The sequence below is a fragment of the Neophocaena asiaeorientalis genome, unplaced genomic scaffold, assembly GCF_003031525.2.
Source record: "Neophocaena asiaeorientalis asiaeorientalis breed wild unplaced genomic scaffold, Neophocaena_asiaeorientalis_V1.1 scaffold174, whole genome shotgun sequence".
In the NCBI taxonomy this organism is placed as follows: Eukaryota; Metazoa; Chordata; class Mammalia; order Artiodactyla; family Phocoenidae; genus Neophocaena; species Neophocaena asiaeorientalis.
This window is the reverse complement of record NW_020174922.1, coordinates 5,905,359-5,926,236: the sequence shown is the minus strand read 5'-3', so window position 1 is coordinate 5,926,236 and position 20,878 is coordinate 5,905,359. Positions and strand designations below refer to the sequence as shown.

The 20,878-nt window shown below is 40.3% G+C and overlaps 1 protein-coding gene across 1 annotated transcript in view; it reads right to left on the bottom strand.

The window, feature by feature from the left end:
• ADAMTSL1 (ADAMTS like 1) overlaps window positions 1–20,762 on the bottom strand; it is a 453,014-nt gene extending 432,252 nt beyond the window's left edge. Inside the window, exon 1 of the mRNA XM_024760471.1 lies at window positions 20,700–20,762. Coding sequence (XP_024616239.1) covers window positions 20,700–20,762 — 63 coding nt within the window. The remainder of the gene's footprint in view (window positions 1–20,699) is intronic.
• Between the last annotated feature and the right edge of the window lie 116 nt (window positions 20,763–20,878).

Below are 20,878 nucleotides of genomic sequence, written 5' to 3'. Positions count from 1 at the left end.
CCTCTCCCGTTGCGGAGCACAGGCTCCGGACGCGCAGGCACAGCGGCCATGGCTCACGGGCCCAGCTGCTCCGCGGCATGTGGGATCCTCCCGGACCAGTGTCCCCTGCGTCGGCAGGCAGACTGTCAACCACTGTGCCACCAGGGAAGCCCTCAGATCCATTTTTAAAAGCAACAGCTCTCTCAATTACCATATCTCTGTATCTTCAACAGATAACATTCCCTCTAGTTTTAACCTGTAACTGTAGCTATAGGTAGCAGTTTGAATAACTGGAACAGGTTCACGAGTTTTGCAGGATGGCAGTAAATCATTTTGAGGGTCTACTTATGGTCCTGATGATCCTTTTCCATCATTAAAGTAAAGCAAACCAACCCGGCGTCCCAGCAATCCAGAAGCACCATAATTGCTTAATGTACATTGACGCCAATCATCATCAGATTTCCTTCGCATCTATACCTGACTAAACACTCAAGGACAACACTCAACATGGGCCAGGAAGCCTTGTAAGCAAGGCATAGGCGGTAACCAGCAAGCTAACTTGCTGCTTCGAAATGACTGTCTCCCATCCACGTGTACCAATTTCAACAGCTCCCTATTCGATTCTCAGCGTCTCCCAGTAGGTATCAGCAGAGCTCACTACCGCATAGCCCTCTGCCTCTTGGCTTATGGAAGAACCTGTTGCTTTCTCATGGATCTTAAGCTCTAATCCCGCATGCTTATGTTTCCTTTATAATCTACTGAGGAAGTGAGATAAACAACAACAACAAAATATCTGACTGCTCAACATTCTCTGCATTTAATCAGATACCAAGTCTCATCACTTCCACTTCTGAAATGTCTCTCTTCCACTCCCACCCTCCCCAATCCCTACTTTGACTGCCTTAATTCTGGTTCCAGCATTTCATGCCTGGCATTCTGCAGTAGGCTTCCCATCTGATTTTTTGACCTCAGCCTCTCCACCCACCAGTCTGTCCTCCACACTGCTGCCAGTTACCTTTCTAGAATGCAGAGCTAAAGTTCACTCCCTAAGGGGGTTCTGTGTTTCCACTACCTGCCTAGAGCTGGTGGCATCAAGTAATAGATTTCAGATGGGCTGTGAGGACTCAAGAGACTGTATGCAACATTTTTGGTGTATGTGTGTCATTATTAAGCTTCTGGCAAGAGGATTTATTGCTTTCATCACGTTCTCCAAAAAAGGTTAAGAACCACCGAGTATAAGATAAAGTCCAAATTAGAGTGGCATCCAACACCCTTCCTAACTTGACCCTAAATCAACGTTCTAGACTCATTTCTGTCGCTCCTGGTCACTCAGATCCTCGACACTCCAGTGACAGGGCACTGCTGCTCAGTCAGACAAGCTGCTTGGGCACCTCTGATATTCTGTTCATGAGCCTACTGTTGCCTAGATTGCCTTCCTCTCCGTGTTCCTTGCATCCTTTTCTTTCTTCGACTTGTATACTTCTGCTCCTGCAGCTCCCACGCCATCTTCTAGTGCAATGTTCTCTAATCTCCAGGCAAAATCAATCACTGCCTCTCCTGTATACTCTGAACATATTGCTAGGACTTGATACGCACGGCTATTTTAGCATTTGTCAGCCACTGTACTGTAGTTACTTATTTATACATCTATCCCAAAGAATGGACAGTGTGTTTCTTAAGGGCCATGACAAAGATGAACATGCCTTTGTACCCCCAGTGCCTCGTAGAACGCCGGACATGTAATCGGTCTCAGTGCATATTCATTGAATGCATAATTAACGCAAGGCAGGCCAGGACAAGTTGTAGTTGAGTGTCTAATTAACAACCGATGTCAGCTTTCACTCTCATTTATATACATTCAGATTCTCTGAAGACAGAGGGGGGAAATATATATGCAGAAACTGCAGATAAGTAAGGAAATGGAAGAGGAAAAAAATTAATCTGACGCATGGAAGAAAAAGATGATCACACTTCTGCTTCTCCACGTGTCTTTTTACGCCAACTTGAAATTTACCCAAAATGTTAAAAGCTGATTAACCTGTCACATCTTGCCTTAATTTAGCCTAATTCAAATCCTAGATGCTTATCTGCCAAAGAATCCTCATCACTGAGTAAACAATAGTCAGTCCTTCGGCAGCACCTGGGAAGCAGCACTTTGTGGAGACGAGTGTGCTGGGCTGAGGAGGGAACAAGGATGGGTGGGTGAGGGAGTCCTGACTTGACCAAAGGCATAGGCCTCTACCAATAGAAAAGTAAAAAAAGATGAATTAAATTGTATTGTCATTAAACTGTACTGTCATTAAATTGTATTTTCATTAATTAATGTGTATTTTCATTAAATTGTGTCAAAGGGAATTCCTTTTGACACCCCTAATTTCTAAAACAGGGCTTGATACAGAGATCAATGTTCAATGGATGTGTAGTGTTTAACTGACTTTTTTGTGAGCAATTTTATAATGCATCACAGAACAGATATGGATAATACTGATGGCAAAACTTCTAAAGAGGGACACAGGCTGAGGGTCAGGACTTGGCCATTGTGGGATTTGGGGCCAGATACTTTCTGAAACATCCCTAGCCATAAATATGTCTACAATTCTAAATGAGCATACTTACAAATAAATTTTCTAACTTGGCGATGAGACATGAACATTTGCTCAATTTAACTCAGGATTGCTATAAAAATTGTTTAAAAAATAAAAGTTCTAAAATATGAAAATGTTGACAGTACTAAATTGCTAATTCAAGTAGAGATGATCCTACGGCTTCAGCTGTTAAGAATCGTTTCATTAAAAGTAATTCTTGAAACAAATAATCTCTAATGGGGACTCCTTTACAATACAATTATCAGCATCCAGAACCTCTGTCAAATCATTGACTCCTGAATAATAAAAAAAAAAAATGCTAAAGTATACACTGTATTTTTGTTGATAAATGTGTATTATTTAATTATTTAAAAATCACTAAGTACTGGTAAGCAAAAATTTCCCAAATGAGATAAAAGTTAGCTTTATATGATGGCTTTCAGTTTCTGTATTGACTTATTTCCTATCCAGGTGGTAAAGAATAATGGTTTTTCATTTTATGCTGTTTCTACTAATGGCTATATCAGTAATTTTCATGACATAATTTATTTTGTATCAAAACAGAAACTGCTATTGTGGTTCTCTACAAGTATAACTTCTAGTAGTTATTTAAAAAGATATTCTGATTTCTAGATATATTTTCAACATATTATTAAGTCCTTTATCAATAACAGTTGAGAGTCAGTAACCTTCATACAGCTTTCGTTGTCTTAACTACAGCAATGAGGGCAGACGTTCCCTAGTGAAACGATGCTGTCTTTCATAAATAGCCTACAATTTTTCTGTAATATTGTAGGGAGTAGACTGTAGAATAAGTCCCTTATTTTAAATCACTGCAAGAAAGACTTTGGTTTTCTAAAAGGACTTGTCTTTCTCAGTCAGTTATAGTTTGTCATTATTTGTAAACAATACTGATCTACTTAAATTGAGATGGAATATAATATTGGTGATTAAAGGCGTATATACCAGTTGTCTCTATCTCCCAGTCAAGTTCATGAAAAGTATTTGTATTTCTGAGCTGGCTAAATTCCCTGTACTGTTAGCATTTTGAAATCATAGTTGTAAAATATCAATCAGTATTGTATACATGGGAAGTAATGCAGTCTTTCATTTGTAAATTAAATGACAATGTCTAGGAGCCATCAGTGAAACCTTTTATAAATGTTTATTAGCATATGAAACATAATATGGTTTTTGTGAATCTCGTGAGCACTTCTCTGACCCTCAATGCTTGATAAAGTAGAAGCAAAGAGTTTCCCTGAGAATTCATAAAACTTAATTTTTGCTTTCAATGTTGCAAGCATTTTGAGTCCGTCATCATTTTGTTTTCAGCAAGAGGAATTATTTTTCCTGCAGTATCATTCAATGTTATTTAATGGTAGGGATGCAATGCAATGTATGCATTGCATTAATCATGGTTAGTAATGTGAAAAGTTAACAGGCGGATGCTTCAAGTAATGTTATAATCACTAAAATGCCTCAGGAATATATTAAAATGGATCTTGGCCACAGACAATATCAAGATTACCGAGATGAACCACAGGCATCTTTTTTAAAGCCCGTTTTGTAATAAGCACAGAAAGCGAAGGTGCTAAATCATGGTTTACTACCCCATTGGCCTCACAGCCTGTCTGTCTCTGGTGCTGGGCCTCAGAAATCAATTTCACACACGGCTGCTATCAGTATTCTTCGAGCCATTAAGACGAGAGCACTTTCTCCTCTTTTTATTAAAACAAGCTCACTTTTATCTCACGGCTCCAGCTTCGTGCTTTCCTGCCTTCACTTTCCACTTTGTTAGTGGTAAGCGTTAAATTGTCTTCTGCCTCCTTTCCTTTCACTTCTAAACTTCTTGAAAGGCTAATCCATGCGCACAGAACCCACTTCCTCAATACTCTCCATTTCTTTAACGCTTAGTCATCTGCCTTCTGCCCTGCCACTTGAGTGATGTCTCCTCTGAAATTCATCAGGAGCCTGTAACTCACCACATCCGAAGACCTTCCCTCAGGCCTCCCCGTGGGATGTGATCCCCTGGCTTTGCTGGCAGTGACTCCTGGCCGGTTCCTCCCCTACCTTTTCTTACTCATACTGACTAGTAAATGCCGAAATCCTCAAGATTCTTTCCTTTGGCCCCTGCTCTTCTTTCTACCCTCCTGTTGATCTCACCCACTCTCCCTTGCCTGCACTCTTCTCTTTGTAGACGAGAGACAAAAACGTCTCTACCCCAATCTCCAGGCTTCTGTTTCGACTCACCTGGACGCCTCCGTAGTACCTTAAACTCAACATGTCCAAAACCAAACTCAATATTTGGGTCCCCAATCCTTCCTTTAGCAGTCCTTCCTCTTAACCCAGTTACAGATATATAAACATTTCTATAAAACATTTCCCCTACCTTCAGCCTCTCCATTCTCCACCTCAACCCAGCCTACCCATCCACCCACACACATATACCCAAACAATTAGCTGTACCAGATATTTTACTTTGGTGATGTACCTACTTTCTGTTCCCTCTTTTCCATTCCAGCTGCCAGCGCCCTAAATCAGATTCTTCTTACTGTCATCTATATAATACACAACTGGTACCTCAGTCTGCTTCCAGTCTGGCAGATCGGTTCCCCTGCAGCGTGGCTCTCCGGGTGTCAGAACAGCCAAAGACAAGGCTGGAATGGTGGTCTGGGAGAGGGCCTTGAGTTCCAGCTGAGGGATTGCTCCTTAAGTAGACTGACAGCTGAAGCCAATGAAGGCTTTTGAGCAGGGCATGATATAACGGGAGTTTTACAGTTTTCAAAGTGCTTACACATATTTGTTTGATCCTTATAATATCCCTAGAGCAGGCATAGCAGGTTTATGGGCATTTTAGAAAAAAAGAGACTACTAAGGTTGGCAGATAGAGAGTGCTCTAAAAAGGATAAGAGAGAAATCCACCTTACAACCACTTCCGCAACAGGTAAGAGGACTTTAGAATCTCTTTATGTCTAAGTAAGTGGGATAAGGAGAGATAAGAGTCAGTCAGTCATCTGGACAGGAATTAAACTTAGCTGTTTGAGGAAAGCTGGGGAACATAAGATCAGATACTTAATCTATTACAGTGGCCATCCAGAAAAAGAAAATAAAAGATTATATGACTAGTATATGCAGAAGACTGGATACCCTCAGAGCATCTGGGTTTTTTAAATTTTATTTCTTCAAATCAGGCTCAGAAAGGTTCTAATTTCTACCTTGTACAAAATGTGCACGGTTCCTATTTCTGAATAAAAAATTTATGCATTCAAATGGCTGATAGATTAGACTTCAGCTAACACTACACCCTATTAACTGGAAGATTTCCAGGTCTCTTTGTGCATGCGAGAGGTGTTTAGAATCTTCTAAATATGCAGTTGGATCAATGGCTATCAACTCTGACTGCATACTCAAATTACCTGGGAACTCGAGAAAAATCGCCCATGTCTGAGCCCTACCCCAGGCCACCTGAATCTGAATCTCTTGTGTGAGGGAACCTGGAGGCTGCCCAGACATTTTTCAGTTCTCAGTTCCTACAGTGATTTGGATGCAGGGGAGGGTTAGAACCCTGAATTAGGCAAGCGTTTACAAGTGAACTCACAGTGTGACTTTTTTGAACCTACCTTTATCCTTATTCTGTTTTATACTCCCTGGTTTCAACAGACTCCAGACCTCCCCCTGCTCATTAAAAAGGAATCTTAGTTTTTCTTCTCAGTCCTATTCTTTGAGATAACATGGGAGACTCGAGTTACCAAACAAAGCTGTCAGCTGCCCTGAATCGAGGAAAAGATGAGATTGGTTTCTGGGAATGAGATAGAAAAGTTCAGCCTTGTAGGAAGGGAGTAATGAAACGTGATGTTTATTGGGCACTTGCTACATGTGTTAGGCATTGGGCTAAGTAGGTTGCATGGCTCATTTGATTAAATTTCACAATAATCCTTTGAGGTAGATGCTGTTGTTGGTCCCTGTTTTGCAGATAAGGAAACTGAGACACGGAAAATAACAGGAAGGTTACACGGGTGGAGCCAGGACTCGAGTCCAGGCAGTCGGGCTCAAGAATTCCTGCTCTCAACAGCTACACCAGCGAGTCTCAAACTCGTGTTTATCAGGATCACCTGGAGAGCTAAAAACACGTACACAGAGGCCCAGGCCCGTTGAAGTAAGCAAGAGAATCCTGGGCCGTCATAATCTTAATAGGTGCTCAGCTGATTCTGATATTGACCAAAGATCAGCAGCTACCACATTATACTATATTGCTTACAGGTGAAAATACTGAGGCACATTTAGATTAAGAAGAAAAGAGATCTTCGGTAAGGGGGTTTGACCTTTGTATGGGACAGAAGTAAGTTGAGCTCAAGGTACAAACTCTCGATGTCTCAGACTGGCAAGCAAAGACAGGAGCCATCTGCATCAGAGGACTGTGAACGGCACGAGAGGGTCGGGGGTCCATAATCCTATTTCTGTAACTGAATCTCAAGCTTTGCTCCCATCATTTAAACACTGGAGAGACCCTGGTACGCCCTTCCACCGAATCCAAGATGACACAGATTGAAGTCACATTATTTTATGTACCATTAAGAATAAAAAAAGAGCCACCCATTAAACAGTGACCTGCTGTCAATGATAAGACACGTCAAAGTTTCTAAAATCAGAAAAATTATGTATCTTAGGATCCATGAAATACGGTACAAGCAGTGAACTCTAAAGAATTTGTTTCTGAAACCGTGGAAATCACTCAGCAAGCTGGGGAGGCTCCTGCTGACAGTCCAAATAACATAGTTCCAACAACAGGGAAAATATTCTGTACTGCATATTTTAATATAATTTGTTTGCTATAAGAATTGAGTACGTATACACTAAAAGTGGAGGCATTCATGCCACCTTTTAGGTTTTAGTACTCAGTTTTCCTAGCTATACGAGGATGTGGTAAGGCTTATCTGAGATGACATAGAAACAAGTAGCACAGTACCTAGCACATAGGAAGACACTAAAAATCACATTTTTCCCCTTTGCTAAGTCTGACGAGATTTCTGTGTTGTTTGCAGTCGAGTTGGGGGAAGAAGGAAGGAAAGGAAAAGTAGTAAATGTCGAAAATTAGAATGAAAGTCAGAAGGACCATACGTTTTAAAACATAAATACCTGTTTGATGCTGTTCCAAAGTCAGTCTACTTTATGAGGTGAGGCCAAGCTATAATCAATTCTGTACTAATGCTAAGTAAATTGGAGACTATTCCTAATTAGGAGCAGAAGAAATGATATACCCACAGGATTCCAATGGCTGATTAAAAATCTGATGCCTTAGCAACTGGATTCATAAAGAAAAAATATAAAGAATATAATTATGTGACATTTAACTCACACTTTCTTTAACAAAACGTGTGGGTTATTTTTGTTCAGTCGCATTATGCTTTTAGTACAAAATGATGAACTGATGAATTTCAGATATGGTTTGACTTTTTTTCTGAAGACCACGATTACTATTCCATCAGAGCAGCTAACTTAAATTTAGACACTGAATGCAGCATCTTTTACTGGAGTTTCAGTTGCTTTCAAAGGGAACTCCGCATGTGGAGCCCATTTTAGCTAATGTGGAGCGCTGCAAGAATTAGGGCAAAGATATTTGCTGGCTTCCCGTGCAAAGATTCATGACTGTGACATGAATAAGACTTGAATAAAGCACTGTCTGGTGAGAAATCAGATAAATAACCACAAGTGGGAAAACACTGCCGTCTCTGAGGACAATAATCACCCCAAAGTACAAAAATGACTCCCCACGATGGCCTCTGTGTTACGTGAGGTCATACAGCTTTCCAAAAAGTGCAGGAGTGCCCCTTTGAAATAGCCTCTATGTATTTGGAAAGGTTCACTGAGACTGTGGAAATCTCTTCAGAAAGGTTGAGCCTGAACTCTCTGTTTCCTGAGAGAATGACAGAAAGTTCTTCAGGTTTTAAAGACTCAGACATTTGTTACTCCAGAAGGCCTTTTATAATTTAGTAAAAAAAAAAAAAAAAAATCTCTGACTGTAGGGAAGGGATTGAACAGGGAAGCCTTGAATACAATGATTCATTCACTCCTTCGCGCATTCCTTCTGCACACAATTGAGCACATACTCAGTGCCAGGGTACAGGCTGTCTGCTGAGCAGGGGGACCGACAGAGCCCACAGCTGGTGCTATAAGAGCCTCTGAGCCCAGAGGACCACAGGGCTTTTTCCTACAAGTGACTATGTAGCCGTATAGGTGGATCTTTCCCCCTCTTTTCCATCACTGGGGCTGCTGCCGTCTTCATGGCTTCTCACTATCAGTGGTGTCATAATCAAAGGGCCTTCCAGCCTCCATTCTCGGGGTCTCTCCCCTCTGTGGGGCCAGCACAGCTGTCTTTCTAAAACACAAACTTGGACCGAAGCTCCCAGGCATGGCATGCCAGGCCAGGCCCTGCAGGAGCTGTTATGCTCTAGCCACTGGGATTCACTCACAGCTCCTTGGACTCAACTTTTTTTCCTTCTTCTGTGTCTCTGCCCGGGCAGGTCCCTCTGCCTAATGCCCCCTTTCCCTCTCTTGTCTACCTGGTGAACCTCCACTGATCTCCTAAGGCTCACTTTAAATGTCCCATCTTTTAAGTCACCCTCACTGACCCACCTAGAGGCTGAGTGATTCTCTGCCGAGCACAGAGCCTGGGGCGCTGCAGCAAATAAATGCCAAATTCCTTCTCTCATTTTCTTCCTTGTGCTGCTGTGGCATCTTATATCCTCCACTCAGCCTCAGTCTGTTACCTTTTTTTTTTTTTTAATAAATTTACTTAATTTATTTATTTATTTTTGGCTGCATTGGGTCTTCGTTGCTGTGCGTGGGCTTTTTCTCGTTGCGATGAGCAGGGGCTACTCTTCGTTGCGGTGCGCGGGCTTCTCATTGCGGTGGCTTCTCTTGTTGCGGAGCACGGGCTCTAGGCACGCGGCCTTCAGTAGTTGTGGCTCGTGGGCTCTAGAGCACAGGCTCAGTAGTTGTGGTGCACGGGCTTAGTTGCTCTGCAGCATGTGGGATCTTCCCGGACCAGGGCTCGAACCCGTGTCCCCTGCATTGCAGGCGGATCGTTAACCACTGCGCCACCAGGGAAGCCCTGTGTTATCTTTTCAAAACTTTGTTTACAATCTGTGAGCGTCCTCGGGGGCGGGGCTGTGTTTCGTTCATCTCTGTGTCCCAGGGAAATTGTCTGGCTTAGAGCAGGTCAGTCTAACAAAATTTTTCACTGATATGAAGAGTAAGGAGAGCAATAAGGTCCCTGGTTAGTTTTCCATAGAGTTAAATGTGTTTAGTTTCTCTTCTGAAATTATATACTTGAAACTTTGGGCTTATTCAAATAACCTTTCATTTCTTACACCGCTGGTGAAACAAAATGGCATTGTTGGGACAAGAGTGAACCCTGCCTGTGTTCAAAGCTGCACTCCGTCACTACTAGCTGAGTAACCAAAAGCAAGTTATATAATTTCTCTGTGTCTCAGTTTCCTCATCTGTAGAATGGGAAAAATAATTATAACTACTTCCTAGGGTTGTTAGGACAATTAGATAACTTAATATATGTAAAGTATATCTCACATTGAAGCAGGCACTCTCTATATTATTAACTATTATTACTTCAGTTATGAAACAGGTGATAGAACTTTATTTTATTAATGTCCCTAATAAAATTAAAACATTAGAAATTTTGTTTTCCATACTTCCCGCCTGCCTGCAAATACAATCTTATTTCTTTTTGAAATTTTAATGGTCTACGACATCCAAGGTCTGGGAATCACTTCTTTCAATTATCTAGAACTCTAAAATGGACATAAAGGACTGGGTTTGAGTCCCAGCACCACCAAACTGAAGTTAGCAAATTTAGCAAACTACCAGGGGTAAGAATGCCTGCCTTGGACTAAGGCAGGTTAGGACTGGTCACAGGGACATGGCAGAGGTGTTGGAAAATCAGAACCCCTCCTAGCAGAGAACTGAGAACACGCTGACTGGTTGCCAGGTGATGCTTAAAGGTTTCTAAAGGTCCTTCATACTAATGGTTTCCACAGAGCAAGCTAAACCTTTTGAGGAAAAACCTACTGTAATTAGTGCTCTATATGCTGTTGACTGGTCTTTTATTCACTTGAATGAGGGGCTGGTGTAAAGGTTTCCCTGCTTGAGCATATTTCTAAGATGGAAAAGACAGGTGTTTATGTATCAAATAAACAGAGACCAAGTAATACACTCATTAAGCTTCGGTTTCAGTATGACTAAAAAAGAGGATTCCAACAAAAAAAGAAAAAAAAAGGCATAGCTCAAAGAAGTGATCTTAAATATAAATCTTCAGAGTTTTAGAGTTTTTCTAACACATTCTTTCTGGAATCACTATAAATAATGAATTAATGTGTCTATTTCTTTAGGCAGAGATGCCCTTACATAAGCAATAGTTAAGTATACAGTTTAAAGAAAATTATATCATGACAGCAACATAAAACCGATGGAACGTACTGGCCAGTTAATGCCTGTCTTCCCCAATCCCGATCTCAAATCCTTTCTGATGTTACATGTAGAAAGACCCATATTTAGAACCGTGTCTGTTTTGTTCAACACAGTATACCCTGTACCCTGCACAGGGCCTGATATACAGCAGGCTCTCAATGAATATACTATTTTGCACTGGGGGATGGGAAGGAAGCTAACACTTCTTGGAGACCTACTATGTGCAAGGTCCCCCATGAAGTCTTTTTCACATATACATCACCATTTTGTATTTCACATTCACACTGTTCATTGATATGGAGAGCAATAGAAATGAAGCTTATTGATATGTGTAGGTCTAGGGCAAGACATAAACTTCATAGACTTCAGTCCCCTCTTCTTGCCAGGTCACCCCAATGTTTATAAACCAACAATGATCCTCGAGTTTTAACTCAAGATGATTTTCCATCAGCTTCATTGCTTCCTCGGTTTCCACTGCATGTGACATTTCAACACTTCAACCTTTCTCTACCAAGGCCGGCTCGGCTGACTCTTATACAAAGGTCCTCAGGGGCCATACAGTATAACAGAAAGAGAATGAACTCCTTCTCAAAGGAGTATGGACTCAAAGGGAAGAGATCCATATTCCAGGCTCTGGATCCTACCTACTAGGTGTTCCTGGCAAATACGTCTCCAATCTCTTTGCAAACATTTATATGTTAAATTCAATTATCTGTGAAATCAAAGGGCTGGAATAGGTGATAAATTCATTTATTCAAACAACAGACTTACATTGAACATTTTCTGTAAATCAAACTCTTTGTCTGGTGCTGGGGATATACAGATATCAAAGACAAAATAAAACCAAAGTCCTGCCTTCAAAGAGGTCCCAGTCAACTGAGGTCACATTTTATGCTACCTCAAAGATTCTTTTTAATTTGAAAACACAATAAATCTATGTCCTGGGAACCCAAATGTCAATTAAACTCACTCTGTAACAGTAATTTCAAAGCATGTTTGCTATCTTAGACCAGGTACAAGCCCCAAAGTAAAAGTGTATGGCACCTGGTCTGGGTGACAAATGGTTATAATAACTGCAATAAAAAAAACAGACTATTGCTAAAAAGCTTTCTTCTAAATCTCACTGCAGCACCTAAACAGTAGGAGTTCTTATTGTTTCCATTACCCTTTTTCATTTCTGGTTCTATTGATGAAGTACAGTATTTGAACAATATTCTGGCGGACTTCAAATGGTGAAGTGGGCTGAGAAATCAGACACCCTACCATACTTTACTAAGGGAACAAAGTGAGGTCTATTTATTTTATTGGACAGTTTGAATTTATTATAGGTTGCTCATAATTTCCTGTCTCATTTCTTTAGTGCTCTTGGAATTTATGTCAGGATGTCTTAGGATATCACTCTCCTTCCCTCCATTGTCCTAACGTTTATGCCAACAGACTGAACTGACTTAGAGAAAGTCCCCGGACGAAAATTGAAGGGGAAAATACCCAAAAGTTTAGTTGGAGAAGGGCAGAACCTTCGGAAAAAAATCTGAAAAAGCAATGAAGATGAAAATGGAAACTCTGTGAAAGTTAATGTAGTGTAGAATTGGCGAACATACCACTTATTCCTTTAAACAAATAGAAGAAAGAACCCGCTTATGAGGTGCACCCAAATAATTCACAGGTGGTGAAACCATTAGAGTCCTGCAATTTCTTGCTTCAGAAGTGGAATAAGTCTCCAGTATTATAAATGGCATATGCTCACATGCGTGACTTCTCTGCTATTCCCTTTCTCTGAACTATCCCCCCCTTCCATGCACAAGGCCTTTTGGGTTTTTTGTAATTAACTTATTTTAATAAGAACTTTAGATAAAAATCTAGTCAGGTAGGGAGATGCAACCTACTATACTAATTGCACTTACAGACTTATAATTCCAAATGGAATATGCTTATTTTTTGCCTGGATTTTGGTTATTATAAAATAAGCACAATGCAGTAGAAACTACGTAAGATTGAAGTCTGCCATCACGATGCCCCAGTGATGCTGGGCAGATGAAAACTCCCTAGATATTGGTTGCACACAGTTAATGATCATTCTTGCAATGATAAATATTTGCTTTGAGAAAAGTTTCTTCCCAAAGAATTTATCTTAACTAAGACACTGTTATAGTGTGTTCTGCTGCACGAATTGATATTCTGAACTATAGAAATCGGAAAAAAATTTAATGTTTGAAGTCAAATACTGACTGATAATATCCATGAAGATAATACACTGATAATCTGTGGGAAGCCATAATTTACATTTATACACGGATGAGAGGATTAAATCGCCACTACCTAAGCAGGAGGGGGAGAGCAAAATGAGCCATCTTGTGGGGTAATTGAAAGCAATTATATACATCACAAAGCTATTCCCTACAGAAGAGTTTTTTGAAAATTAAAAAAAAAAAAAAATTGACAACAGAATGTCCAGCAACCTTCCAAGCTCCTCACCGCAAGGTCTGTGCCTTAAATTATCTTCCATGGAGCTTGGCTCTGTGTTGGGTATACAGTTGGTGATAGATAAGTGATTTTCACATGAATGAAAGTAATCACTTGAAATTTTATAGTACTTTGGAGTTGACAAAACACTTCAACATCTAATGCTGCGTTTTCCTCTCAAGGTATCCTGGAGAGTTAGGAGAGATGGACAATCGTGCATGGATGAAGAGACAATAGCTTCGGCGAGTTATGTGACTGGGTCACGATCATAGGGCTGGAATCAGTGTTAGAGCCCAGATGGGCACACTCTAAAACCAGGGCTCTTTCCTGACACCTGGACACCTCCTAGAAAGATGTATCAAAGATGATTGAGACTAGATATACTCAAGAAGTATGTCTTACTTTATAAGTTCTGTTTGTTTGTTTGTTTTGTGTGTGTGTGTGTGTGTGTGTGTGTGTGTGCGCGCATGCGTGTATGAGTCTGTTCCCCTCTCTGTCACTTGTTCACTCCTTTATTTTCTGACATCTCTGGAGCTGCACTGGTGTTGTGCCTCAGTTTCTGCTTCTTGGTATCCTTTTCTGTTTTCTTTGCCTTCCCCTTGGGTCTGTGTGGTTCTGTGTCCTTGGCCAGGTTGTGTGGTCCTGTTCTGCTCCATGGGATTCCAACTGTTTACCAGAGCCCTGCCTTTTCCACCCCTCTTATTTCTTACTGCTCCACCCACTCCTGGATTTTGTTTGAAAAAAGGATTTCCCCATTTTTCCACATACCTGCAAGTACTTAGAGAACTCTAGGTATACAGTAAGTTGCAAACCACAAAGACTAAACCACCATTAGGGTGACATGGCATGTCCTTATTTTAATTTTTTCGTATAATAAATGGAAAGTGGTATTGGTACTTACTTATAAGCATTCATTTCATCTAAATGTGAAGCAGTGTTATTTAAAAAGGTTTTCAGTATGACAAAGAACACCTTCCCGCAACTATCAGTGTTTTAACACAACGAGGGTTTATTGCTTGCTCGTGGTTAAACGAATGTTCACGAATGTAATTCTGTGAGACTGGCTGGCATGCTGGTGTGGGGCTCTGCTCCATGTAGCCATTCAGGGATGAGGCCTTCCATTCGGTGGCTTGACTATTTTCTAGAGTCTTGAAGTTCTTTACTGGATCCTCTGCATCCAGCAGGTGTTTAAAGAGAGTTCTTGCTTACTTGGAGGATTATGTGGGAGATGTCAGGCCTAGAAGTGCCACATGCCACTTCTAACGACATTCCATTGACCCAGAACTCAATCATACTGCACCAACTAATTACAGAGAAAACTGTGAAATAAAGTTTACCTTTGTGCCCAGTAGTAAAAAGAAATGAATTTTTGGTGAATCCACAGCATTATCTCTGCTATAATGAGAAACTTTCCAATTTTATAAAATTGTGGCTAATATAAGTATCACTTTCTTCCTGAGGACAAATTTTCTAAAAGGAAAAAATACTTGAGAACTAAATGGATTTTAAAAAAAGATATGAAACATGCAAAATTCATTCTAATTAACAATGGCAAAAAGGATCTTCATTCAATTGTTTTTCATTGTGTGGAGAGAAAGAAAAACAGAGTATGTATCTTCTCTTTTGAATGTATTAGGCTTATTGATTTGGTCTTACTAAAACCAGAATCGGTGAAATGCTTCACATGTGAAATGGATGTTCACATGTTCCCCTTGCTACTTGTGCTTTACCCTTTTCTTATATTTTCTTACCAAGTCATTCATATTCGTCCATTTATTCATTCATTCAACACATTTACTGAGACCAGGCATTCTGATAAAGGTAGGAGAAACACGTCACTCCCTCTGCTGTCACCCACAACCTTGTTGACTAGACAAAAACCTAAGTACAGTATGAGAAATAAATACAAGGAAACACAAGAACTAGAAGAAATTACATTTAAAAATATTGTCAAGAATACAGTGAATTATGTACGCCTCTGACAAACGACTACTAAATACTGACTATACATTGGTGGAATTTAGGGTGGGGTAGTCAAACAAAAGTGACGGTTTTTCTTCAAATAAAGGTTACAACAGTTACTGAGATAAGATATATTTCTATGACTGGAAGAGAGACTATTAACAAGTATAGGAAACTATTCAAACTGATTTAGAAATACTGAGCTTCTGGAAATACAAGAAACAAAAAGCCAGAGGTCACTGTTGTCTGCAGACTACTACCATTGGGACATCTACACACAGCCAGAAAAACGTCTAACTGCCCTACATGCTGGGTGCTCCCAGTTAGCAAAGTCCCTGGGAGAAGAAACCAGAACAGTTAAGCTTTATTCAACGTAGTTTTTCATCTTGAAGTTCAGGAATTGGGGAGATTTAGTCATTTATTTTTGAGCTCATGGAAAGAAGGGGTTGATAGCAACAGCATACCCAGTTGGCAGGCAGGGTCCCCACACAGCTGTGCTGGCCTATTTCAATTAGGATCCTTTCGGACTTACATCACCTCTGCTATGCCAGTCCTAAGCCGCTCGTGAGCCAGTCCTGCCAATCAAGCCAAAATTCAACCACATGGTATAGCTTTTATGATGCAGACAGAAGATGACATGAACTTGTCTCATTCTGGTGAAAACACAGTTTGAAGCCAGCTCTCTAGATGAAGAAAATTAGTAAAAACAGCAAGACTCTCAAACTTGATTTAGACACATTTTCCTGTGATTATCTCAACATGCTTCACCAGTAGGTTATTCACGATGAGTCAAGGAATGCTCTCACTCAAGAAGAGACTATGGTCCTCCTGCTACAAGGAGGTCACTCCTGGGTCACTCTACTCAGGAGACCACAAGAAACAGTAGAATATGCACAAGGAGGGAAGGGGAGAATGAAACTTACATAATTAGACCTGGAACCTAAAATAGACAAATTAAAAGCAGAGCTGTCACTTGACCAAAAAAATGAGATATATACATGAAGTCAGAAAACCCTGAACATGTGGAGAATTAGAGAATCATGTGAGTCTCTTTACATCCTTTGCTCTCTGAATTTAGCTCACAAATGGTTACGATGCCTGTATATACAACACACTCTACCGGGTTCTGGGGGAAATGCAGAAATTCACAGGACTCTGTGTTTTTTCCTGAATGAGTTTAAGATTATATTTTGATTAAGCCATAATAAAGGGGAGAACCAAAATACCAAACCATGTTTCATGCAAACATAAAACCTGTGCAAAATGGACCAACCAACTGGGTTAAAAAAGGAGTAGCAAGGACAGGGGTTAATCACACTTCACTGATTAAAATTGCACAATGTTGTAAAGATATAAGAATGAACTCTGTGGACTCCTAGGTTTGAATAATAGCCTACCACGTGGTCTGCTAGAGATTTGCTTTCCATTTTATTCATACATATGGTAAAGGGGAGCCGACATGTATTAACACTCCTATAAATGCACAAATACATTTATTTATTCATTCTTTCTTTCAAAAGTCTTTAATATATCCACAGAGTCTTTCAAGGAAAAACTTGCCTGGTGTAACAGGATTCTTTTGTAGTTCACTAGTGACCACTATTGGACATACTTCCCTCAACTTATATGAAGCCATAGAACTGGTTCACATGACAATAATAACGGGGCCCAGAAAGTCGTCCTGAAACAGACTGAAATGCTAAAAACAGGAGAAAATAAAAATGTAGCTGACCAAGGCTAGACAAAAAAAGTCACAAAAACATGAAGTTAATAATGTTTAAAGAAATGCCTCACTACGTTCTCCAGATGTACGTGAAATATCCTTAAGCTTGACTTAAAGACAACGTAGGCATAAGAGTAAGAAATCGATGTAAGCAGTTACAGAAAGGTGTTTGTGCATGCACATGGACGGACACACACACACACTTACTGGAGCAGGCCACAGTCTGCTGTAAATAAGGGATTTAACATTCATTCCACAAGCTAATGGTGCTTCTCGCCATCCAAGATAGATCCACTGAGATAATAGTGGAGGAGAGTGCCAGAGCGACCAAAGGAATGGGCTATTGTGTCTGACTAGTTTCCACGTATAAATTAGTGCAGAGAAGAAAGAGAAATTCAACAGAAAAACACATGTACTTTATTATAATTCCGAGTGCTACCCTTGCAACTGCCACAATAGCAGGCGAAGCAGCTTAAAACCACTTAAAAGAAACAAAAAGCAAATGCAAATTTGATTAAATGCTTTTCTGACAAGAAGTGATTTGACTTCAAGTTGGGATGGACACATATGTCAATGGCCGGTCATGGTTTTTGCCACATTCCTTTTGAGCTAAACAATTGGGACAAAGGAGGGAGAAGGGAAAAGGGGAGCAGGGTGGGGAGATGGGGAAGGTTGGGTTATGTGGCTTACTTTGACCTGAATATCAGAATAAAATCTCTTGCTCAGCACTACTGTCCTACTGTGTCCAGGGTAAAAAAAAAAGAAGTCTACGATGTTTGAGCTTTGCATGAAAATGTGGGTGGTGACCAAAAATAGATATAAAAGACACAGGCACTTCATTGTCTCAGGAGTAATGCTCCAGTGGGAAAGGGTTTTGGTAAAACTGAGGGTGAACAGCATACAATATTTGTATACACTCAGGAACAAAGTCATGATACAGACGATTCTGCTATCAGTGATATGAAGGCTGTTTTGAAGTAGAAACTGGGCTTTGCCACTAAACAAACAGGCTGTTTTCCAAGTAAGTAAAAAGGAATCTTTAAAAATTGCTTAAGTTAATTCTAAGAGTAGACAGACTCTTATAATGTATAAAACAATTATAGGAAAAACAAGCCACCCAGTTCAATTTCCTGATCCAGACAAAAGGGTTGAGCTGAAAATGTCACACTTCCGGTTCTAAGTCAACTACTGATCAGGCTAGACGTCACTTTCTCTTGGGCCAATAATTTACTTTTGGCCCCAAAGCTAAATGGGACAGTGAATGAGCACGTGTGACAAGTGCCCTTAATGCTGTACACATCTTTATCGGCCAAGATGAGGCAAAAAGCCTAAATACCTCCGACAAAGACTACAGACCAACCTGTGTCATTTCTTCCATCACGGCTAAACATTTTACAACCACAGTACAAAGCAAACGAGCTATCTTCTCTCCATTATTTCACCTCTGAGTTCAAATATAAGCTTTTTTCCTTATCTGTAGAATGGGTTTAAAGATGCTTTATTTGCAAGGGTATCGTGAAGATTCACGGTAATGCATTTCAAACAACTGGCCTCGTGTTTGGCACATTCAGACACACGGTACACGGCAGGTACTACTAACGCTGTTATTACTCAGCACAGGGATGTATCTTGGCGCTCACCAGGCAGTTCTCTCTTTTCTAGCCTAACTCTCAGAATCCAAATTCATTTAAATACAGGTATAAAGCAAACCTGGGTCTTATTTCCTTTTATCCTCATAATACAATTATTGTAATTTAAATGAAATGTTTTACGTTTCAAATCTGAAATAAGCAAACACTCCTTCTTATCCATATAAGCGTCATTATATATTCAAACACATATATGAATATTCAAGATATCAAAGAGAAATATAATGCAATTTACCCAGTGGGTAGCAAAACAATCTATTCCTGAATGGGAAAGTTTTTCCAAAGTATAATGAGATCATACTTCTTTATGAAGATACCAAAAAAGTACTGTGTACCGGTAATCTGCTTCATGATGTAATTAAATGCGAAAATAACCCCTGCTTTTAAAAAAAATACAAAGAGGGAAAGACGAGGCAAACCAATGGCGTGTATATAAGTAACACGTCCCACATGGAAAAAATGAGACACCTTTCATAAATTGCTTGCCCCACTCGTCATAAAGCACACCTAAACATTCTGCTTTTTATATTCCTCAGAACAGCTAAAAACGTACAGTCCATTCATACTTAAAGTTCAGTTTGCATTTAAGTTTCTATGAGAACTTGAAAATACACTTCTATATTTACAGCTTTTGCAGCATTACGACTTCTTGGCTACAATCATGCACATCAGAAGTGGAATTGTTGACATATTTAATCACTCTCTGATGATGAGCTTTCCTGGAGTTTTAAAATTTGTGCTTAAATTGCTTGCTCCCCTTCTTCAAAATTATAGTGCAGATCAAATTTGTCAGAGTCTAACCGGAACAAACATCCCTTCATCTTCGATGAATCAATGCAACCTATACATGCGTTGCATTTTTCCCTTTTTCCCTTCTTGCCTGGTTACCTTCTGAGGAAGGGCTGGCTCTCCATAAATGCGACAGGGAGAGCTACAAGCACGTTTGTTTGGACTCAGTGTGTGCAAATTTTGGAATCAAACCTTCAGATGAGGTTTACGAAGCTGCCTGCCCAGAACACTCTGGTTTTAAAAAAATGTGCATTGCTATTAATATTTTGAGTGTAGATTTTTTTTGGACAGTAAAGGTTCATTTTCTGCCCATAAAACCAAGTATGAGTCACAACGGAACATTTACTTCGAGTCAAAAATGCAGTGTGTGCTGATGTTCCAGAGCAGAGCATCTTATCACTGGGACTGTGGAAAGAAGCTGCACAAAGAGTCAGCACTTTCTTCTTCTTCAAAAGCAGATCTGACATCAAAGACCATAATCCTCAATTCATAAATACTAGCATTAACTTGTATCCACAGATGACTTGCCGTAATTATGAGCTATAATCTGGGTTGGCCACAGAGAGGCTTTCATTCCCTCTTTTACCTGTTTCCCTAGCACATGTGCACAGAGGAAGGAGGACCCATAAAAGGTAGTGGGGGAAAGCCCCTCACAGCCCATCCTTCAAAAATATTCCAGGAACACTTCAGTGAGTGAGTTTGATTTCAGGACATCTGTTACCTAAATTCCAAGCATGCACACCACCATTTATACAGCCCTCAGCTCACAAACTCCATGCAGTATGTCCCACAGTCCATGTCTCAGTATGTCTCAGTATTCCTAGTTACCTCTAACTAATCCCACAAAGTCTTGCAGACTTTATTTTGCTTGGGAAGTTGGGGTTAAAATTCTGCAAGAAGCTTTTTTTTTTTTTCTTCCTTTAAATCATGTAAATTATTTTACCTGGCGTTTGAAGAGAAAGATATACACAGGCACACACACTCACATACACACACGTACATACCACCACAACAGCACCCAGACTAAATGGCCATAGCGATGTATTGAAATGAAAAGGCATTTACCAGGAGCAGGAAAGCCAGAAAGAGGAGCGGTGTGCCAGCAGTTGCCCGACGGCAGCATTCCATGCTTGGATCCTTGCCGGAATCCGAATCGGACACTGAATAAGCTGCTAAGTGCTCCTCTGCCTGCTGTCACATCCAGTACTGGTGCTAACACTCCAGTCCTGCCTATCCGCTTCCAT